Source organism: Rissa tridactyla, chromosome 2 (assembly GCF_028500815.1).
Source record: "Rissa tridactyla isolate bRisTri1 chromosome 2, bRisTri1.patW.cur.20221130, whole genome shotgun sequence".
Classification (NCBI taxonomy): Eukaryota; Metazoa; Chordata; class Aves; order Charadriiformes; family Laridae; genus Rissa; species Rissa tridactyla.
The window spans coordinates 133431946-133456506 of NC_071467.1; the positions used below are offsets into that span (position 1 = coordinate 133431946).

The window sequence follows — 24561 nt, forward strand, 5'->3', positions numbered from 1 at the left end:
AAATTCAGTGCCTTCATACACATGGGAAATAAGAGGAAACACTACCTACTTATTCAGAGAGTGTAATAACCAACCAGAATTCCTTAGAATAGACTATAATATTTTAAGACTTGAAAGTCCTCAGTATTGAAACATTAATTCAAAACTTATAAATCCCTTGGAGGTAACACGATTCAGAGAGATTCAAATGGGTACTCCAACTTACTTCTCAAGCATGTGTAACAGATACCATCAACAGGGATAAGACTGAGAAGGACACTCTCTCTGAAGTCTAAACTGCCTGGCTACCAAGTGCATCCATACACAACACAGCAAGGGATAATGACTACTTCATTCACAGGATTGCTGAGGAGCAATGTATGTTATCTTGTATAACACCTTGATAACAGCCATAGATGAAACCTAACACACAGCACGTAACGCCACCATATACACACAGATAGGTTAGGACTACAGAACAAGATATAGAGAGAACTGCCCAAAGTGACTTGACTGTCCTCTAACAGACCACTGTTGGCTACAGGAATAGGATAAATCTGCCTTGTGCCTAGGTCAGCACCAGGTTATTTTCACCAGAAGCACTGACCAAATTTTCCCGGTTATCTCTTTCTGTCTGGAACTTGCACCTATCTGCCTAGATATGAGTAAATACAAATTCCTTGTTTTCTTAAGCAGGCCACAAACATTGACAGATGCTGAGTACTTTCGGTTCTCTGAGAAGAACAAAGACAAACCCAGAAGAGATAACGTTTGAATCCCACTTGCTGTTGGACAGACACTTATTACAAGAAAAAAAAAAATCGAAAGAAACTTTGCTATTTGCAGCAGAGGGACCACAGAAAAAGAATCACAGGCTTAATCTTGAGTGCAGAGCCTCCACGCGTCTAGGACAGAACAAAGTCTTTCTTTTCAGAATAGTACTGGAAATCAATTTATTTCCCATATTCTAATGGGAAAGAAAAGCACTGATGAAAATCCTTAAGGAAGAATATGACAGGGTAAGGAGAACACTGTGGTATAAATGCAAATAGTAATATCTGCTTGGGTCTAACAATGGTAGAAGCAGACACAAGAGCTTCCAAAGAAAGTGCTAGTCCAGGGGCAATTCCTTGTCAGGCTGTTAAGCTGCTGAAGTGCTGACCAAGTGCTGTGAGTAGCCAGAGACAAAGATGGCTGCTCATTTTTGTCAAGTCTAATGCTCATCTTAACATGATAATGTAATTGCTCGCGTGGAAAACCAGCTGCAGTTTCTGGTTAGCCAAAGGCAAATAAATTAACAGGAAGAACTTGCTCAGCTTGTAGTCTTTCGCAGAACACAAACCACTCTTCTGTCTGTTAAATGCACCCAAGATGCAAACTCCTTTAATTCACAGAGCGGCACTATAAATGATGAGTCTACAAATGGTTGCTGTAAAAGTTAAACATGCAACAGGTATTATGGCCACACCTACTGCAGCCTCTTATGCTATTTTCATTATCAGTCACATTTTCAAGTACATTAATAAGAATTATCCTTTGTCGTTACAGTCTGTTAGAGGAATGACTCCATCCATGTCACAAAGTCCTATTTGAGCAAAAAAAAGTCCCTGGACCTAACCAGGCTGTGGTCAGAACACAGCTGAAGAGCATATTTTTCTCTCAGTTTTCCCTTTATCTCTGATTTTCTTGAATTGATATTAAATTTTCAATGCAACTTTCCCCTTGGCTGCCAGACCAAGGCTTTCCAAGTAAGATGTGAATTGAGGCACTTGAACCCCGAGGAGGACGACTTCATTTTTTCACTCCACGACTAGTGCTAGAGTGATGAATGTCTAGCACATAACTCCTGCTGGATCTGGCCAACCCACATTTATGAGGAAGCCCGTGCAGCATTTCCAAAAATCTGATATATTGTGCTGATTCGATATGAACCAACTTTCAGTCTCTAAGTCATGAGACTACCAATCACACAAGGGTCTTCTAATACTTCTTCAGAGTATCAAGTGGCACTGCTGACACAAACTTTACCTGCTCCAAACTCTCCCTCCCCCATGTGAGGACCATGCGTATCTTGAAGTATAGGATACATACTACTGAGCTACGACCTTAATCTATTTATTAAACATACTATAGTGATACATCTGAGTAGAAATTCTTCACAATAACTGTAAAGGTGACAACAAAAATACAAAAGAGAAAATGCCAACAGTAAGGTCTCAAGCAGACAATTACATTATCCATATGGTTTCAGCTAAACAGTAATTAAATGACTGCTCTTTAGATAGCAGTAACAAAGTTATTACATTTTCTAAGTGAATGTTGATTTTCTTCTTTAAACTCATCTCACAGAGCTGTTATTTTAAACTCCCTTCCTTTGTATTCCACTTACTAAATTCAGAACAGAAGGTTCTGAAACTCAAAATATCAGACAAGTAGCCTTATTTAAAGATCCAGGCCACAATATTCAATAAGCAAATCTCTACTTTTTGAAGTAAAAGTGTAACTGAAGGAAGCACACATATCTGATAAATGTTCTTTGCCAGAGTTTTAATTAGTTATCAGAAAACACTGGGAAGTTCAACAATGTAATTCCTGGACTTAATTTTTGTTTTGAACTCCTGAAAAAGCATCCCAACAAGCCAGCACACTAGTAGCATACAGGACAGAAATAAATGCATCTCATTTTAAAGTTGTTAAAGACAACTTTTTTCATTCTTGTTCTTTGAGAGTAAAATGAATGTATTTTAGACCAGCTGAAAAATCTTTTCTCTTGAAGAAAAATCAGGAAGCTTTCACAAAACAACTGACTAGTCTAAATCTCAAAGTGAGCCTGCTATAGTCTTGAGTTGCATGGTGTTTTGATTTTTTTAAACTATATACTGAAATCCACTACGGATCACTAAGGGCTTCAACTTTTACATCATTTATACTTATTACGGGAAGACAAAGTTATTTCATTATTTCTTCAATTAAGTTTACTGAAGAAAAGATACTGAGAAAACTTAACCGTTGATACAAGCTTGTCAGCAGCCTACAATATTAAACTGGGGCACCTTCTGAAAGTTTATAAAATTGAGGATTTTTCAATAGAGAGGATCTAGATACAAATTAGCTTTTAGTTTGAAAGAAACGCTGCTTATTCTGAAAACAGGTGGCTGAGATAATGTTATCCATACAGGAAAAGAATGATCTCTTGACACCTTCTAGATGGAGAAAAAAGACCTATTAAAATAATCCATATGACTTCTTACTAATGGCATTAAAATACCATTTAGAGCCTCCCAGAAATTCTGCTACAATCATGAGATCACTTGACATTACTTCTTCCTGACACACACCAAACCGCAAGACCTGATATCACTACACTTCACCATTCATAATCAAACCTTTCAGTTAACAAGAGATCTCATGTTTCAACACAGATGTCAGAAAGAGATCTAAACAAACCATTACATGAGGGAAGAGAGTCACACTTCAGTTCATCTGTGTGTGTATTATATACAAGTTCTCAAAGCAGTCACCACACATTTACACCGGCTCTTAGAAGATAAAAAGTTTTTGTTAAGTTCCTATGACTTCTTTAATATTATTTTCCTAGAAGCGTGAAACATTCTTGACTAACAAAATAATCGTTGAACTTGTTTATGACTGAACTTTATTGTACATTCTCTCAGGTTACAATGTTAAGTTACAACAAAATGCTAGTGTATAAAATAACACTGATACAAACTACTCCATTGCATTCCATTTTCTCTCAGGTCTAAGTTCTCTCTTTCTTTTGGATAGTAACTATTTATTTGACCACAGGACAACATGCAAACAACAAGGCAACCTGATACAATATTTATTTTGCAAATCAAGTGCAACAAGACTTTCACTCACTGCAATATTGCATATATCACTGAATGTAATTAAGGAGAACATTATAGAAATTTTTAAAGCTCCTCAAACAGAAGAACCCGCATTATTTTAGTCACTAATCTTTCCCATTTAAGCAGTTAAGTAAATGCATTACTTACTATCACAAGATCCAGAATTATCAAGATAAAGGATTGCACATCCTTTGTTCTTCAGCATCACTTAGCTTTTGAACTTTGTAGTAAAACTGCATCTTAGCAGTTACAACTCATATACACTTTCCTGTATACATGAGTCTATAACACACTCATGCAAGAAAACTCAACAATTTTAAGTAATCACTATGAATCCAAATAATATATATATACACCTCTCAATCAATTTTAGGCTTCAAAGCTAATTTGCAAAATAACTCCCATAACACCACCTGCATGATTAAAGAAAGCTAATGCATGGTACCTAGGAAGTACTTTCCTACGGAGTGATTGGCCACTGAAGATCATGGTTATTAGGCTTGGCCATCCACCGTAAGTCAGAACAAGTTTCCTTTTACTACACATTGCACCTGCATTGCTATCACACTGGTCTAGTTCACCTGAAGCAGCAAGCATGGAAAACTACTCTTTGAGACAAACAGGGCAGAAAGGGAAGAAAGAGACTTAACTTTAATGATCCAGAGAAATCATGGGAGTCAATGTTTAGAAAATGGACCTTGGAAGGAAGAGAAATTTAAGACTGAGGCAAGGACACTTCTGGTTTCTGGTACTTAGTTCCCCAGAACAATTTGTATGGATTTCCTGTTGCTGTTGTGCAACCAGCATTCAGCAGTCAGAAAGATGACAGCATTAATCACGTAGAGGTATCTCAGTAGCGTGCACATTACTACAAAATCTGAGGAACGCTTTGCAAAACATACCTAGAGCCAGCGTGGCTAATGTTGCAAAACAGAAAATTTGTTCAACTGCATATTCCAAAAATGAAAGAGAAGTTTGCAATGACATACATAATTCAATGTATATTACTACAGGACAGACAAGTAAAGTTAATGACAGCCTGTAGAGTTCCAAAGCTCTGCAAGCATTGGAGCTGACGCAGCAGCTCACTCATTCAACAACTTACTGATGCAAAGCAAAGGGGGAAAAGAGGTTTCTCATTTCTCCTTCCTCTGCATATCCCAACTGCAGTCACCTTGCAAACATTCTTTACTCTAACATTCTTCTTCCACAATGACATACAGATAATTTACTTTGAATAAGATTCACCAAGATTTTAAAATTAAAAAAAAAAAAAGCGTCAATAGTTTATTCCAAGATAATTTTTTTCCAAAAAAAGGGACATCTGTGTCTTCTACCTCCTACAGGGACATTGTAGCAAGTTTCTATCTGTTGATCTTTTGCCTGTTGCCAACTTTTACAAAAATTTTAAGAACTTGCTATACTTTCCTCCAAAAGCTTCCTATGTCTAATGGTTCAGTGTGTTCAAAAAATTACTGAACAGCATCATAATTAAGCTTAACTTCTGTGAAAAATATCACTTAAAAGTGCAAGATTTAATGCAGTAAAAAATAAGTTTAAGGGTTTTAAACACCTTAAAAAAAAATAAAGCCTTTTTCCTTTGTGCAAGAATCTTATTGGCAACACAAAACGGCCAAGAAGTTTCATGAAGGTACTTCAATGACTTTTCAAAAATGTAAGGCTTTACCCCAGGTGTTTTAGGACAACCTGAAGTCACTTCAGTACTTTGAGACAGAAAATAAGTCTTCCCTGCTGGTAGTATCTTTCCTTAAATGGAAAGCCAGTTGTTGGGGTTTTTTTTTATTACTTTATTAAACATAGGAAAGAGCTACCACAAATACAACACAGAATATACAACACCTATACAGAAACAACATAAAAAAGCAATGTGTGCTCGCAGCCCAGAAAGCCAACCGTATCCTGGACTGCATCAAAAGCAGCGTGGCCAGCAGGTTGAGGGAGGTGATTCTGCCCCTTGACTCTGCTCTGGTGAGACCCCACCTGCAGTACTGTGTCCAGCTTTGGAGTCCCCAGCATAAGAAGGGCATGGACCTCTTGCAGCAAGTCCAGAGGAGGGCCACAAAGATGATCAGGCGGCTGGAGCACCTCCCCTGTGAAGACAGGCTGAGAGAGTTGGGTCCGGGGGGTAGAGAAGGGTCTGGGGAGACCTTATAGCAGCCTTCAGATACAGAAAAGTATCTGAAGGGGGCCTACAGGAAAGATGGGGAGGGACTGTTTATCAGGGAGTGTAGCGATAGGATAAGGGGTAATGTTTTTAAACTGAAAAAGGGTAGATTTAGATTAGATATTAGGAAGAAATTCTTTACTGTGAGGGTGATGAGGCACTGGAACAGGTTGCCCAGAGAAGCTGTGGATGCCCCATCTTTGAGCAACCTGGTCTAGTGAGAGGTGTCCCTGCCCACGGCAGGGGGGCTGGAACTAGATGATCTTAAGGTGCCCTCCAACTCTAACCATTCTATAATTCTATGAAAATTAACCACTGAGTTACAGTTTCACAAAATTTAGTCTTGCACAACCAAGTAGAGGTTTCAGTCAAAACAAAGCAATGTCTCTGGTTGTTCTGGATGCTGTGGCTTTAAATGGAAAGAAAATACAGTCAATTTATTAGGTATTCTAAAGAAGGAGTTGGAATGAGGAAAAATAACCTGCTATACTACTGCTAAGGCAGTAGTATAACAAAAATCCCTGATTTTCATCATCATTGAAAAAGCAGTCAAAAAGAAAAGTGTATTTAGAATGAGTGTTCAGGAATACTTCCTCACACAAGTAATTCCCTGCGTACTGAACCTTAGAGTAAACAGATAACTGAAAACCCAAGCACCAACTGTGCTACCAAATGTCAGATGCACTACATGGAAACTACTAATAGATCTAAGAAATGTAGGTTTTTAAGTTTACTTTTACTGAACATCTCCGTCTACCCCATCACCCCACCCAAACTGTCAGGTCATTCTACAGCTTACAGCCCCAACAGAACTTGGACCAGTTCTTTTTTCCAACTCTTCCCCTTAAATCTGTATTGGGTATGGGACTAGAAAAAAAACTTGTTGACTGTTAGTCTCTACGGTTTGACTAGAGGAGCTCAATACCTGACAAACTGTAACAATAAAAAAAATATATAATTAAACACCTACCTTACACACTTCTACCATATGGAAAATAAAATAGTAGTCTCAGAAAGCCTGTTTTTCACCATCTCAGTTCCATTTCTGCATACTACCATGGAAATAGTAATAGCCTAATCTTGAAAGGACCAAATGAGGCTGACATTAAAAAAGTGCAAGGTAAGTTTCCAGTACCCTGTTTGCTTTTTTGGGGGGAGGAGTGGGGGATTTTTTGTTGGGTTTTGTGGCGTTTTTCTATTACAGTTTAGCTAGCTTACATATTTTACACCTCACTAGAAGGTTCACAAATGTTCTTGAAGTAAACTTTTTGGCAATATGAAATGCTATCTTTACATTAATCAAGATAAAAATAAACACGAGTCTATGCACAGGAGGGATTAGTTAACAGATACATACATTCAAAATGTTCTCAACATAAAAGAAAATAGCTGATTTTAAAACTAGGTTAAATTGTATAGCAGTTGATAATTTATTCAGAACAAAAAAAAACACACTGGCACGGTGATTAAAAGTTATTAATGGGAAAAACAAGATTCATAAAACATTTTTAAAGACCTTTTACAGTAAGACTAAACATGAGACAAGCCTTGGTTTTATAACAGCCTATGGGTAGGTAGGTTAACCAATACAAAGACTAATCCGTTTATCAAAAATGTAAAAACTGTAACTTTGTTACAGCCTTCATCAGGCACAGACCAACAGATCTACATATTATAGAATCACAGAAGGGCCATGCATATCTCCAGGATCCAAACCCCTGGAAGTTCTGCCAGCTCCTTCTGTAACATTGTTATCCCTATAAAACAGTATGCTTAATCTTCCTTTTTGGTTCAGAACAACTGAAGACCTTGATGGTTTAGTCAGAGTTACTTCTTGATGACCAAAGAAACAAGACAACCAAGGCCCATATTTCTTAGACTTCAGTATTTTGCTCAAGGTAAAAGCGGTCACATCATCACTTGAAAGTAGTCTATAATTAAGAAAAGTCAGACTTGTACCTAGCATGTATCCCAAGTTTGTTTTGGCAGAAGGATATTAACTGTTCATTTTCTCTTTACAACAAAATGATACTAGACTGCCAATCTATTAAGACTAATTATGCATGTTGGGATAACATGGTTTACCAATAATCAGCTGATTAAGGTATATGACTTTTAGCCACCGTCAGTAGTACAAAACATCACTCGAAACTCCATTCTTAAGAACGGATGCATATTGAAATCCATAGAACTATTGCCCAAACTAACCTAAGCGTGTGCTGATGCTACATTTCTCAAGAGACCGCAGATATCCAGAGCTATTGTCTTGGTGAAAGTGTCATGACAAGAGCAAAATATTCCCTATAAAAAACTGTATTTCATTATGCAGTCCTGACTACTTCCAAAGCTACTATGCTACAGCATATGAATAAACCAACTTCTATTAACTAAGTTATCCATTAAAAATTACTGATCTTTGAAAAATGTAGCTGTTTTTCAATAATAAAAATGTTTACACTTGAAATTAACATTTCCTTTAGAACATGACATCCCATTCCACATATAGTTACATTTTTCAATAATCGCCATTGCCATGAAACATTTTAAATATATTAACAGTAAGAATTGATTTGTCTTGTCTACCAGTAACAAAATCACATGAAGCTAAGTACTCTATAAGTTAAGTTACACTGGGGAAGCTATTGAAATCAGATTTTAAATATGCTTCTCACCGCATGCCTGCCCTGGGTGGTAATGGAAGAACAAGAAGGTCGGCTTTGTGTGGATCTAAGCACCCTTAAAAAAAATAAAATAATACTAACAGGCTGATGAAAATGTGCAGTATCACTCAGTTTGCTTGCTTGACATTTTCTGACCAAGAAAGTTCAGCCAACTCATTTTCTGGTCTATATGCTCCAATTTCTGACAATAAGGAATGAGAGCACAGATGTCAAAACCCGATATTCTCAGAGAGTGCATCTGTACTGATGAAACATTTTTATAAGACCACGTACTCTAACAGGGAAATACAGTTTTACTAACATTCTTCTTTGAAGACTTAAGAACTTACATTTAATTCTTGCAGCTGATAGAATAGAAACAACTCATTAGAAACGTGTTTCACCTCACAATTATGAGCAAAGCTGGTACTTGAAATTACTCCCCTCCCCACTTTATCTAGAAATAATGATGAAGTCATGCCTTGCTACTCACAGGTCAGGCAGAAAAGGCTTGTTTTACTAAGCCACCTTTATCAGGTTATTCTCCACAAGCAATTTAGCTGAGCAGGTAGATTATGCATTCCTTATGCACGAAGTTCAGGAACAGTTTATTGTTACTTTATTTTTAAGCTACCATCATCAAGGCAAACATTTGTTTTCACCAGCAGTTGTTAAACTGTTTCTGCCACTATTTTGAATTTCAGTTTAAGAAAATCCCACAACCAAAGCAATTTTGTAATTAGAAAAGTAAATGCTTCTATAATTGCTCTGAAGCATTTGAAAAGGATGCTAATGCTACAATATTTAGAACACTGTGGTTCAGCAACAATTCTCAGCTCAAGGCAACCTGCGAACAGTTGCAGGTGACCTTTCATGACTTTGGAAAAACTATGCTAAATTTCTGTACTCCTCCCAACTACACCCTCAGAGTGCCAAGTAACACACTATGAAGTAAAAAAACTAAGAAAAACTCCTGCATTTTTTCTGGTCTTGGAAAATAGCTCAGTTCTTTGTACTTATCTTTTTACTGCAGATTCCATAGCTTGAAGCTTGTTTCTTTCAAGGTATTTGCAGCAGCTTGTTTGCCAATGAACATCCAGGGAAACACTGGATGTTATTCAAAAGATCACACAACCACTATCCTTCAGCTCCTTCGACTTCCACCCTTGGTATTTATATTTGCCAGTTTGCTTGTAGATACTGTGGCTATTTTAAACTTTTTTCACCTTGTTACCACCTACAGGCATCTCTCCTTGCTTAGGATACAACTCACTGAGTTCTGCTTTACACATACTCACTATTACGTTAACATGAGCAAGGAGACCCACAAGTTACTTTTCATGTAAATGCTCTTTCTTTCATACAATAACTGAAGTCCTAGAATATTACACTTCTGATTAAACACCTTCCCCTCACTTAATAACTGGCATATGTGACAGAGATAATAGAAGACTGTGAGTGGTATAGAGGTGAATCAGATAATTTAATTTTTCTTAATACAGGAGTTTGAGAACATTAAATAAAAATTGTGTCTTACACAACAATTTGGACAATTTATTGCAGACAAGTATTGAACATGTAAAAATTTACAGATTCAAAAAAGACAAATTCACTGAAGCAAAGAAATCCATAAAGGATTATTAAATATAAACAATAAAAAATAAAAATTCCCAGTTCTGGCACAGGAAAATCTGAGCTGCAGATCACTGAATGGTGGAAAGAGTATCTCAGCAGATTATTCTTGCATGCATCACCTGCAGTCAGCATCAGACAGGGTCAGAAACACCTTTGACTCTCATATTCATAGAATCATAGAACGGTTACAGCTGGAAAGGACCTTAAAGATCACCTAGTTCCAACCCCCCTGCTGTGGGCAGGGACACCTCCCACTTGATCAGGTTGCACAAAGCCCCATCCCCCCTGGCCTTGAACACTTCCAGGGATAAGGCATCCACAACTTCTCTGGGCAACCTCACCACCCTCACAGTAAAGAATTTCTTCCTTACATTCAATCTAAACCCACCCTTTTTCAGTTCAAAACTGCTGCCCCTTGCCCCTTTTTACCAAGGGAAGCCTTGGTAAAAAGTATCTCTCAGTCTTTCTTAGACGCTCCCTTTGTATATTGAAGGGCTGCAATAAAGTCTCCCCAGAGCTTCACAAGTCTGAACAACCCCAATTCTGTTAGCCTTTCTTCATAGGAGACATGTTCCAGCCCTCTGATCATTTTCATGGCTCTCCTCTGGACCCTCTCCAACAGGTCTATGTCTGTCTTCCACCGGGGTCCCCAGAACTGGACGCAGTACTACAGATGGGGTCTCACAAGAGCAGACAAGAAGGAGAGAATCCCACCCATCAACCTGCTGGCCTCGCTTCTTTTTTTGCGGCTTTTTATGCAGCCCAGGATATGGTTGGTTTTCTAGGCTACAAGCACACATTGCTGGCTTACATCCAGCTTTTCATCTACCAATATGCCCAAGTCTTTCTCCACAGGGCTGCTCTCAATCCCTTCATCACCCAGTCTGTACTGGGTGATATTGGGGATTGCTCCAACACAAATGCAGGACCTTGCACTTGCCCTTGCTGAAGCTCATGAGGTTCACACGGGCTCACTTCTCAAGTCTGTCCAGGTGTCTCCAAATGGCATCCTGTTCCTGAGGCACATCACCTGCACCACTCAGCTCAGTGTTGTCTGCAAACTTGTTGACGGTGCACTCAATCCCACTCTCTGTCTCACTGATGAAGATATTGAACAGTACTGGTCCCAATACAGACCCCTAAGGGACACCACTGATTACTGATCTCCATTTGGAGATTGAGCCATTGACAACAACTCTTTGAATGTAGCCATACAGTCAGCTCCTTATCCATCTAATAGTCCATCCACAAAACCCGTATCTCTCCAAGGCTATTGTATGGGACCATGTCAAAGTCACAGTAGATGATATCAGCTGCTCTTCCCTTACCTACCACCACAGTCACTTGATCGTAGAAGGCTGCCACATTAGTCAGGCACGATTTACCCTTGTGAAGCCATGTGGGCGCTCTCTAATCACCTCTGTCAACAATATGCCTTGACATAGCTTCTGGGAGGATTTGTTCCATGATCTTACCAGGCACAGAGGTGGGGCTGACTGGTTGGTAGTTCCCAGGTCCTCCTTTTTACCCTTTTTAAAAATGGGTGTCATGTTTTCCTTTTTCCAGTCACTGTTGTGGAGTTACATGCATTAAATCTTGTGTATCATTTTACTCCTGTTTAAAGAATTTGGTAGAATGTTTCAAACTCCCCTGCAAAGTTTGAACCAGAATGACAGTAATACCTAAACAATGTCTTCAGTCTTTGAACAGCAAGTCATAAAACTAGTGACTGTTACACAAGAAGAGTTATTAAAGAAGGAAAGGGAAGAGAAAGCCTTGAAGACAGGATGAAGTTGGATGCAGACAAATGAGAAAAGGCACAAGATCGTAGGAGACCTGGAGGTATTGACAGACTGCATAACTACCAATAGCAGTGCAATGAAAAGTAGTGGTCAAGGAGAAAAATGTCTTAGTAACTCATATTACTACAAAGTATGAAACAAAAGGGAAAGGTTCATTATGTTTTTGAAGTGCCCCAATAAGAACGCTTGGTATTAGACTTCATTGTCATTAATAAATGTTTTAGAGTCCACAGCACATCCCTACAAAAGACTTAAAACTCTCCAGTTCCAGTATTGCCAGGCAACGGACTGTTCCACTGAACAGAAGTCATTCCTCCAGGTTATTTTCGAGAATGAATTCCAAATTCCCCATTAATTCAGGCCACGTCACCACTCATCTTAAACAAAATGGCTTGAACTTGAGTTGCAAGGTGATGGAATCTGGTGATTTTTGCCTAGAACAACTAACAAAGTCTGGACTAAGTATACATAAATATAACTAATATTTTTCACTATTTTTAAAACAAAAGCCTCTTGTACACTTTTGTATGGGACAAACGCTTGCATCATGATGTAACAAAATTACTTTGAGATGTACAATTAAAGTAGGATCTATTACTTTTTGTTTTCTGCGTAAGAAACAGGTAATTATTCTGAAAAGACACCATCTCCACCACCGATAGATTCCCACTATCAGCAAAAACAATGAACAAGTTCAGAAAAAGCTTGCAACCTCTTCTGAGGGCTCCAGTGATAGAAATCCTACAGGCAGAACATAAAACTTTTACCGGGAAGCTATTAATACTCAGCATTACAGTTTAACTGGTCTGTTTTATCTCACCCCATATTCTTCAGCATACACAAATGTTCACATTCTGTGCTATTCCTAAAACTTGTATACTCCAAGCCCAATGTGTTGAGGGACAAAGAAACTTAGCCCAGCAAAAGGAAATGGTTTTATGAATGATATATTTTTCTTAGCACCATCTAGTACTAAAACAAGTTTTTCCCACATAGTCATTTATGTTGTCAATTAACACATCTGGACAAATGAAAGGGCTGGAAAATAAGCTTTAAAAAGGCAAGTGATACCTTATTTTAAGAAGGGGATGGTGGGGCAGGGGGACGGGACAAGAATCCTTTAAACTTGCATCTGCAGCTGTCACAGCAGAAGCCTTGAAAAAAACGCAAGGGAACTGTGCAGTACCTGGTTGTCCCCAAGCTCACAGGGGCTACATTCACGAAGTCACCGCCTGTTAACATTAAGGCTATCCCATTCCACAGGGAATCATGTATAAAACAATTCACACAGCACGGAAGAAATGCAGTTTACAGAACGAGCTTGTTTAAAGTCCATGACAGGTTCTGATCTCACAGCAAGGCAGGTATTTGTAGATCCTCGCGTGTTCAAGTAAACACAGTTGCTTTTATGTCATCTGTTGTTTGATTAGCTCTTAATTAAAATAATTGTTTAAAGATCTGTCTTTAAAGCTCAGATACTTCGTTTCTATCTTCTCATCCAGCTTTTTTCTGTACATTTAATTACTCCTTTGACTACGCTTTGTGATTCTGTGAAATTTTGCTGAGAAGACGTACAAAGTGGTATAGACTGGAAGGGACCCTCTGGAGGTCATCTGGTCCAACCACCCTGCTCAACCAAGGTCACCTAGAGAAGATTGTCCAGGACCACGTCCAGACAGTTTTTCAATATCTCCAAAGATGGAGAGTCCACAACCTCCCTCAGTAATCTGTGCCAGTGCTTGGTCACTCTCACAGTAAAAAAAGTAATTTTCCCCTATATCATTGATATTGAAAGAGTTCTTCCTCAGGCCAGAAAGTGAAACGATGTGAGAACTTCTCTGCTTTACCCTGCTTTTTGACCACACACAATATACAACCCAAAGTGTGATACTTATCAAGAGCAAGGTTTGAACTTTTAACTGAAAAACACAACAAAACAAAAGAAAACCCAAAGACACTTACTCTTCTTGCTTGGCTTACAATAGAGCCTACACAGCTTGGGACCAGAGACTTTGAGTAACACAGATTATAAAAAGCAGACCAAAGCATACTTGACGATTTTAATATTTTTCTTTCCAATGTGAAATTTGTCTCTTTTGGAATTTAGAATCCATTTGACCAAAAAAAAGAGACTTTCCTAAAAGAGTTCTATAGCTTAGCATTTCCTAACAATTTTAAGCTGAGAATTTTTATTTGCAATTAAATATTTAGAGTTCTGTTGCTTTACTATTTCATTTATTACTGAAAAACTAGGAAGAAGGTACCTAAATTACCCCATTGTAGAAATAACTAGGAAAACCAATGTTCATAGGACAGAAATACAACACAAATAAACAGTTATTTCAGACAAATACTTATCGTGATTTTTTTTTTCCTGAAACTCAGCTGGCTTGATCAGTTGGGTTTCCTTGAAGGACAAAGTAACTTTATTTTTCTAACAAAGTTAGAGCTTCTGAATCAATGCATGGGATAAGTCCTTCACTCAGTCTTTTCCCTGACACTTTCTGGACATCCTCCATGGCTTATTTCTAACACCTGCTTCTACTGCTTATTTGTAGCAATTTATCCACTTTTGGAGAATTCAATTAATATACAAAAGAGTTCACACCGACAGTCTTAGGTACTGCAGAAAAACAATGGAAATACCAGTCTGCAGATGTTGAGGTAACTGAGCAGTTTGGTTTTGTTTTTTTTAAAAGGTTTCCTGTAACAATAACAGCAAAAAAACATTTCAAATAAAACCCAGCAATTCTGAGGAAGTTAATACCTCTGATCAAGACAGGCTACTCCTTATAGTGGCAAGCAAAGTTTAGATTTCAACGTGTTTGTAATTTTCTATTTCATAACCATTCTTTCCTTGAATACTTAATATAGCATTAAGGACTGCACATGACATTCTTCACCCTCCTTTCCATGCTACCATGTCTCCCATTCCCAAAGTGTAGCATCAGGAAGTTTCACAGAAGAGAAGTAGAGACAAATAAGAGGAAAAAGTGAAACTAATCTCTCACATTCTCAAAGTTCGTTCTTCTCCATAACCTCAAGCCTTGGGAAACAGGAATAGTATTTTACGTGCGAAGGAATGGAGAAAAGGTGGGAGGATTCACTGCTGCTAGCACAAAATTGTAAGTGCTACGGAAACAGCCATAAGGCCTACCTGGATTAAAAAAAGAAAAAAAAAAAAACAAAACAAAACAAAACAAAAAAACCCCCAAAAAACGTGGAGGGGAATTCAATGGTCACAAAGCTTAAATTCAATTAATGTATGAACCCTGTATGACAAAGGCTTGGCTTCTCCACGACCATACTTGTGACTCATTCCCTTTCTTTCACCCTCAATTACAAATTTCAATCTCTTTATTTTCCAAAAGATATGACATGTGAGCAGAGGTGCAGTCAAGATAACTAAGTAAGATGACATTCAGAATCTCTTGTTCTAATACCTATTAGGGCATACTAAACAGTTGTACACCATTAGTAAACAGCAAAAACCTGCATACAGAAAGGTTCTTCCTGTACCCCCAAATCTAAGCTGTTCCCAAGCAGGCTTGCTATGAAGAATCCCCTACCAAAGTAGGAACTTCTAACAACACTAGTCAATCACCACCTTCTTAACAAGAAAAATTTTTCCAAGGCAAATTGGACTGCAAGATATTGTAGCAGCTGGTCAGCTCCAGCTGACTGAAACTTCTTTTTGAACCATTACAGCTAAACGCAAGGTCAAGATTTTAATTCCGATTACCCAGATTAACATATCTGTAACACTCCGCAAGTAAACCAGGTTTAGTGCATCCAACCCAGCTCATGCCATCAAGTGCTGAACAGTACCATAGCAGATGAAATTCTCCCAATGGCAAATTTCTTATTATCAAATTATGTTTAGCCTCTTCTAAAGTGTTTAAACTAAAGGGAACAACCTTTTTCTAGTTAAACATTTCTTATCTTAGCATATGATTATTAAAAAAAAAAAAAAAAAGGATTAAGAGTCAATATGATACTAACATTTGTTTATGCAGACAGGACAGTAGTTAAACATGAGTTTTTTCTTACCATATACTTTTCTTTCTTATACTAAAAAACTGTATCTGTTGTCGGTTTATGATAAGAAAAAAGTTTATTGTAACTACCACAACAGAAGACTTTCACCTATACGAAATAAAACCAAGCTTATGCAAGCAGTTATCAAACTGGCAGAGAGAACCCCTAAATCAAGTTTTACCTGAATTGTTAAGAGTTTACAAATTTTATATATAAAGTTCCCCTACTGAGACGCTGCAGAGACCTTGCACAGAATTTATTTTAGAACTAAACTCTGTTATTCAGCCTAGAGCCTTTCAAGAGCTCCTTTCCCAACTATTAGACCAGCATAACCAAGCAGGCATTTCATAATACGTATCAAAAGTTCATCAGCAAATACCGAGGTACAATTACCGGTTGTTTTTATTTTTTTAAAAGGACAAGTCACAGGAACTATGCTGTGCACAAGCATACCTTATACCACTCAATCTCTTTGCAGAGCTCAAACTTTTAAGGGAACAACTTTAGGAGCTAGTGCAGAATACAACAAATAGTTCCATACAAACGCATGCCATGACACAAGACATGCCAGTTCACACACTGTCACCTTTCTCATCCTACATCCCCCATGCAGAGATTAGGAATACTACCTCGTTGGAAAAAGCTTTTTGTTGTTGTTTTTTTAAACACATGAAAGCTCTGACAGTAAAGTCTCACGTTCATTCCCAAAGCCTACCAGTCTTTAATAAGATGGAGAATAGGATCATTTAAGGATAGTTATCAAATAGAAACAGTTCCATCTCAATTTACGCAACTGGTAATATTAGCTCAATGTTTAGGAGAAGCGTCTGCTGTTTTAAAATCTGAATTTTAGTGATAACGTATTTCCTCACAGTTAAGGTTTTAATATTTATTACCGAAAATCCTGAAAAAAAAAGTATAATTCAAAACTGTCTGGTATTCTTGCAATAGTTTTTAAAAAAAAAAACCAAAAACAAAGCAAAACAAAACAACCCCAAAACTTTGTCAGACCACTCACCCGCAACACTCGTAATGGTAACAGGAACTCCTTGAACTTGAACACCTGCAGCACCCAGGTTGGCAACACTTACTGTTTGAAGATTAGGTACTGAAGCAAGCTGGGCAGCGTTCAGGGTGATGGGGGTACCAGCAACAGCCACTGGTGCAATCTGGGCAATGGTTGTGCCACCACTTGAAGACACGGGGGTAATGGTTAGCTGTTGGGGTAACCCAGCATTTTGAACTTGAAGATTTGAAAGGCTTTGCAGATTCTGAACCTGTACAGTTTGCCAGCTGATCTGCCCTGATGGTGTTAAAGTTGGAGCCCTGATGAGCACCTGAGTTGGACTCACTGCCTGCAGCTGAACGTTCTGCAAAGGCTGCTGCTGGATGGTCTGTATAGTCTGTCCTGACTGGAGCTGAAACGACTGTGGAGGAATGGCCTGAATAATCTGCTGTTGAGGCTGCTGGATCTGTATCTGCTGCAGAATAGGCTGACCTACGATTTGGACCTGCTGAAGGGAACTCGACTGATCCTGGACATTCTGTAGTCCATTGGACTGAAGCTGACTGGAGCTCTGTGCTTCAGTGTCTGTAGCGGTTTGAGGTTCCTCAGTTGTCTGCTCTGAACTGCTGCCTGCTGTGCTTGTGTACTGTCCTGTTTCTGCAGAGCTTACTAGCGTGTCACTGCTCGTTAGAGATGTTGAGGCAGTGGTCGTAGAGGTGGAAGATGAGGAAGGAGACTCTGGCATTGTAGTAACAGAGGCAGAAGTGACGGGCGTTGATGCTAGCTGATTTCCATTAGAAACTCCACTCTCAGTAGACTGGCCAACTTGACCCGAACCTCCTCCAGCTGCCACATTGTTTATCACAGGCAATGCTAGGGTTACCCCACCAATGTTTATAGGTAACGTCGTTACAACCTGCGCCTGAGTACCAGGAATAGTTTGCAGTTGCAGTGGTATGGAAACACCAGGCCTAATTTGGACTGGAACTGTCTGATTCGCTAGGTTTTGAGCAAGAACGCTCCCCGAAGCTGTCCTATTTGCAGTTGTGAGGATAGCTTGATTATTCCCTGCAGGAATAAGCTGAATTTGACCCTGTATGTCTTGCAGACCAGTAGCATTAGAGGGATTGATTTGAAGCTGTTGACCTTCTGTTGTCTGAATCTGTGGGATCACTTGGTATTGGACACTACCACTTGGATTTTGTACTTGAATGACTTGGAATTGTCCAGGGGTTGTTGCAGAAGAATTGCCCGATTTGGTTTTTGAAGGAGATGCACTTCCATTGTTACTGCTGGAGGGACTTGCTGCACTCGAGGCAACGGAAGATCCTTGTTGAGCAACATTATTTTCTTTTGAAGCAGAAGGAGCAGCGGCAACAAGCTGCCAAGCGTTTCCAGCAAGCTGAGTTGTTACCAATTCTAGTTGCTGTGGCTGATTCTGAAGCTGCACCAAACCTTGATTTGGATCTATAATAATCTGCTGCTGTCCAGTTCCTTGATTCTCACCAGGAGTTCCTATTTTGCTGCAAGTGGCTGCTAGCAAAGCGAGAGGTGAAGGCTGAGAATCCTATCCGGAGAGAGAGAAAACAGAACAGATTCAGGAGACAAGCATGAGTATGAACCATCAGAAGCAAGCATTAAGGTTTACACAGGAAGCAAAAAAAAAAAAAAAAAAAAAAAAAAGGCTTCTGCATAGAGACCAATGATATGGTTCTGAAAAAGGAAGTATGTATTTCTGTATATAATCTGTAAACATAAAGCCCTCAATTATCGATGAATATGCGACAGCCAGGACATCAACTGCATCCTCAATCCAGTATTTCTTTTCCCCCTAAAATAAAAAAAAATTTAAAAAATGCTTCTACTGCAGCTGATCACTGCAAAATACAATCAAAAAAACATGTCCAGGCAGTAAAAATATTGCACCCAACCAACTACGCCTCATCCAACCCAAAGAAAGATGCCTTGAGCAGGAAATGCTGTAAGCTGAACATTTCATTTTAAATGCTAATAGTTTGGGCACTTCCCTATTCGTGTGTGTGTGCTTTACCTGTGAGCCTCCAGTTTTCCCTTTTTTATTATTATTGTTGTTATTCTCTGCCTCGGGAGATTTCTCTCCCTCTGTGGGCATAGTTTCCTCCTTCTTTTGATCTGCAAAAATATCAAGTGTAACAGGTTAATTATTCACCTTCATTTATACAACAACAAAACCTACGAGCATATATCCTTTTTCGTTCCCAGCTTGTCGCCTTTACCTCTTCATAAAAACAACAGCGCAAATCATTATTACAAAAGAACGAGTCCTAAGAAACGTGGTTTGAAACCCAACCCATGGGGGCTGGAGAGTTAACACCCAGAAAGGGGAGGTTTGGTTTCCTCTCCCAGAGACAGCAGGAAAAAAACCACCCACAACCCTCCTCCTCCTCCTGCCCCCTAAAGCATCGACGGCCACTGAGTGGCCGTCGATGCTTTAGGGGGCAGGAGGAGGGCTGTGCATGGGAGGGAAAGAGGGAGGAAAAGAGGAATGAAGGAGGGAGGGATGTGCACAGGAGGGAGGGTTAGCGAAGAAAGGGGGAATGGAGGAGGGAGGTACGGAGGAGGCAAGTCGGAGGGGCAGGCATGGGAGGGAGAGAAGAAAGGGGGCACAGGGGGAGGCAGCACGAATGGGTGGAGGGGCAGCAAGAGAAGCGCGGGGTAAGAAGGGGGAGAAGCGGGGAAGAAAAGGGGGAACCCGGGAGGGCGGGATAGAGGGGGGATGAAGGGTGGAGGGAGGAGCGGAGGGAGGGAGGGGTGTGCACAGGAGGGAGAGAGGGAGGGGGTTACATACCGCTCATCCCGCATTAATGCCCCGCTGAGGCGCCGCTCTAGGGGGGAGGAGAAGGAGGAGGAGGAGGCGGAGGGTGGGGTGGGGGTAGCGGGGAGAAGGCCGGTCGCAGCCGGAGCTGGGAGGAGCGGGACGGCCTATTTTTCCACGAATGGCCGCCGCTGGGCTGTGGCGTAGCTGCCTCTCTCTCCGCCCGCCGCCGCCGCCGGCCTCAGCCCGCTGCCTTGACTGACGGCTGCGGGGCCGGCCGGGCGGCCGGGGGAGGCGGGGCCCGCCGGGGCCCGGCTGACGCCCACCGAGCAGGAAACCGAGCCCAGCCGCCAGCCTCTCCGGCCGCCCCGCTCCGCCTCAGCCCGGCTCCACCACGCCGCAGGCGGAGGGGGGGAGGAGGAGGCGGGGCGGGGGCGGGACACGAACGCCCGGCGAGCCCGGCCCCGGCAAGCAGCGGGGCAGGCCCAGAGCCCTCGTCTTCCTCCTCCTCCTCCTCCTCGTCTGCTGGCCGGGCCAGAGGGGGCGTGGCAACCGAGGCCCGACGAGCGCGCGGGGGGAGGACGGGGCTGGGCGGGGCCCGGCCGCCGTGGGGCGGAGCCCAGCCGGAGCCGTCTCGCGCCTTCGGGGATGGGGATTGACGAGGCCACCAGCCAATCGGACGAGGGGCTAGGCGGGGCCGCGGCCGGCGCTGGGGCCAACCGGGTGGCGCCTGCCGGCCTCGAGCGCTCGTAACTGACAAGCGCGCGGGAAGGCAGCTTCCCCCCGCTCTGAGGCGCTGCCCCCGCACCCTGCTCTGCTCAAACCGCCCCCCAGCCCGGCCGGAGAGGGAACCCCTGTGGTTCCCAGATGGAAGCCAGGGCCTATCCCCCACCGTCCCCGCTCCGCTCCTCCGTTGTAACAGCTTTCCCCAGTAACGGCAGAGGCAGGGCGGCCCAGGGATTCCTTTCCACACCTGCTGGGGACAGTTCCCGCAGTCGGGGGCGAGGGGGGCGGGAACTAGCCTCCTCCTCCCCATTGGCTCAGCCGCCGCGGCGGGCGCGCGCGGCACGCCGGGATATGTAGTTCTGGCGTGGGCGCGGAGCATGCGCAGAGAGGGCGGGGGGGGCTCTCTGAGCGGCAGGTGCGGCACTGCAGGCCGGGCTCAGGGAGCGGGGCCTCGGGTCCCGGCGGGTCAGCGTTTTGTGTAGCCTTCGCTGCAGAGTGACAGAGCGGGAGTCAGCCCTGCGGTGGGTCAGGCTGGTCGTCGTTGCGTTACGAGAAGAAAAAATTATGGTTGTGGTGTTGGTTTCTTCCAGTTGTCATGCTGCCCGCTCCCTGTGGGAGCAGGCCCCGGTGTTGCCTGCTCAACCTGGCTGGTTTGGAAGGACAGCTGGGTAAAGCGAAACTGGTTGTGGCTGTGGTGCGGTGCAAGAAATGGTGCACCTGCAAAAACTGGCAGCATGGCAAAGCCTGTTAACACCATTCAAATTTGGAAGAAATTTGATGGTAGTGGTACATGTGTGCTGATCTGTCGGTTTAATTTTTTGTATACTACATACCTAAATTCTTTGTCAAGTAATGCAGAGCACCTACTAACCACAAGTCAGTGACAAAAGTGCCAAAGAATCTCTTTACCAGCTGTTCCAAGAGTTTCATCCTTCAAAGGGATGAGGACGCCCTCAATCTCCAGCCCAGCCCTCCAGCACACCCTCTGGAAGACGGCAAATGCAGAAATGTTAAGCTTGTCTATTGCAGAGTAAGAAAATGATCAGAAATAAACATAACACAGGCTGTTACCAGGCATTGTATGCAGTCAGGACAGGTCGCAAGAAGGTGCAGCAGAAAATGACCTTACAAATGCTGAATAAATTCAGGTAAGCAAATGGTAATATCTCACAGTTTACAGCTCAGCCAGATCTCAGTGCCTTCTAGGCAGTGCCAGCGAGCGGGAAGAGTGGAGCTGCCCTGGGAGGGAGCCGGCTGCTGAGGCAACCCCAGCCCGGCATGGCAGTGTCCTTGCAGTCAGGGTGCTGTCCCCCACATCCGAGCAGGGCCAGGGTGGTGACAGGACCTGCCGATGGTCCAGTGGTCATCAGATGAGCAGGAGATGGGCTCAGCTCCACCACAGGGCTGGGTCTGGGGCCAGGTCTGAGCTCTGGTGGAGCTCTGGCCCCAGGGCAGCAGGTGGGGGTCCTGGGTGAGAGTGGTCAGGGCACCGCAGCCTACCCCTGCCTCAGGGCTCTGAAAGGCGGGATACGAAGGGCCTCCTGAATGAGAAGTTGCATGAAAAATGGGGAAATGTATTAGCAAGGCCATTTTTTTCATGAGAGACAGCTTTTAAACTTTCACTGGATTCCACTGGTTCGGTGGCTGTAGGTACAGTGCTTTTGAAAAATCTGGCTCTACAGTGCAAAGAGTAAAAGCTCTGTCTCAATTTGGGAAGTGACTGAAGCAACAAATAAAAGATGGTGGTGGTGTAGGTGGTTTCAGTAGGGGCATCATAATTTTAATATATTTTTACAATCCACAGTTACTCCTATACCACCTACTCTTTCCCAAATTCCAAATGTCACTCTTGTTTAAATTCTTTCTGCCAGCTTAAGCTTTCTGAGCCTGCCTCTTTCAGCATTGTTCCCACATTAACCAGTACCTACCCTGTACACCCTGATACTGATTGCTCTCTGTGGGCTCTTGTAGAAGTCAGCAGAAGTCACCTGTTGAAGTAGGATTAGGTCTGAGGATGTGTATTTGTTGATACAGGAGCCCCAACTGCTATTGGAATGGATGAAAGAAAAATATCAGAAATAGGGAAAAATTAAGTAAAAGGTTTTCATTACCACAGTCTTTCAGGCTCAGAACTTTAAAAGTGTGTTGATACCCAGGAAGAGAGCACAACGTGGAAATGTGTGGGTGAGCAGAGACCCACTGAAATGCGAGGTTCCTGGCAAGATGTAGCTCAGGCATAGTATCACATGAGGGTGGCTGGTTTGCACAACAGCCCAAACTAAGAAAATCTACTTAGTGCTGAGTCTGTACAGTTTGGCATCTCTCATAGTATATATATATATGTATTGTTTAATTACAAAGAGTTTAGCTTCTTGGTTTTAGTATTTTAATTATCCTTTCTCTGTATTCATGTGGGCAGTTTTCTGCCTCTTTGTTTATCAGTTCTACATTTTGTTTCTGGTTTTCTAATCTTTTGATGACATTCTTTAGTACCATGATTTCATCATCTTCTTCTCCATTTTTTCATTTTTTTCCCCTGTGAAGCTACCTCCCTGGATCTTACTTTTCCCATTATTTTTTGCCTCTTTCTTTCCTGGTTCTAATACCCACTCTTTTCCCCACCTCAAAAATATTCTTCTACCCAAAATTCCTACCTGTGTTTTGCATTTCTTTTTTATTTTTTTTAAGCTCCCAAACTGTCTTCTATCTTCCTTTATGTTAATTCCGGCTTGCTCTCTTAGCATTCATTGATTTTTCACCTAGCACACTGGCTGAGATTTTTCAGCATATTTAGGCATTGCTCTACAGAGCACAGTGAGGCTTGTAATGCTGAACAGAACAACACCTAAATATCTTTACAAAGAAAAAAAAAAAGAGGGGGGTGTGAAGGGGGAGGGAGAGACAGCTGGCTGCGTGCTCCAGTTTCATTGGTTACCCTCTCTACTATCTGCCAGCATTACATAGGTTGCATTTGGACAGAGAGAGCTGAGAGGCCAGCAGCTGTAAACAGCAGAGACAGTACTGAAACAGTGGCTTTGCGAAACTGTAAATCTGGTTGTAGGGTAGCTAGTACTAGATAAAAAATACTGCAGCCCTTAGACACAAGGTGTTGAACTAGTATAAGACCACTCCATTTGATTGAAGGTTGGGGTAAGAATATAGAAATAAACAAATGAAGGAATAATTTTTGTCTGGCAGGGTTATGCAAGATCAGGTGTCAGATGTCGGTATTTCTGAACAAACCTTCTTCAGCAGCCCAAAGGCTCTTTTGCCAATTCTTTCATGCTCCCTTTTTGCTGTTGATGCTGCTTTGTCATGGTACCCAAAGTTTCCAAGGAATCACTTTCCTTGTGTACATGCAGGTTTGGGTGCATATTTTTCTTCTTTTATTTGGGCCCTTGCTGGAGTCTGGTGTTGTGTTGTAAAATGTCTTGGCTCCAACAACAGGAGCTTCGAAGAATTTGGTGACGGCATAGCGTTACTGATCAGACAGAGCCTGGACCAGAGCCACAGTGGAAATCGTGTACTTGGCAAGCACACTCCATAGGCATTATTCCACATGAACCCAAGTGGACCAAGTCAGAGGTATTTGACCTGATTGGATTCTGTGGAAAACATCTATCAAAAACACCATGGGAGCTCAAGGAATGAATTCTTCTGTAGTGTTGTTTTTTTTGTAAATGCATCAGCCTGGGGGACTGGGTTAAGAATTCTGTCTCCAGAAAGACCCAATGGTAAAAGTAAATGCTCCAGTTCTGCCTACCATGGCCCTAACTTGTCCAAGCCTGAAGCAGAGATCTCCCCTTCCCTTCTACCACATCTATGCCCATTGCACCTCATTCTCACTTGCCTGATATTCTCCTA

The 24561-nt window shown here is 41.7% G+C and overlaps 1 protein-coding gene across 1 annotated transcript in view; it reads right to left on the bottom strand.

Annotated features, from left to right (window-relative positions):
* The window catches only part of SP4 (Sp4 transcription factor), a 30369-nt gene extending 9898 nt beyond the window's left edge, over window positions 1-20471 (bottom strand). Inside the window, exons 1-3 of the mRNA XM_054191118.1 lie at window positions 20005-20471; window positions 19228-19328; window positions 17190-18744 (exon numbers count right to left, since the gene is read on the bottom strand). Coding sequence (XP_054047093.1) covers window positions 17190-18744; window positions 19228-19328; window positions 20005-20011 — 1663 coding nt within the window. The 5' untranslated portion in view covers window positions 20012-20471. The remainder of the gene's footprint in view (window positions 1-17189; window positions 18745-19227; window positions 19329-20004) is intronic.
* Between the last annotated feature and the right edge of the window lie 4090 nt (window positions 20472-24561).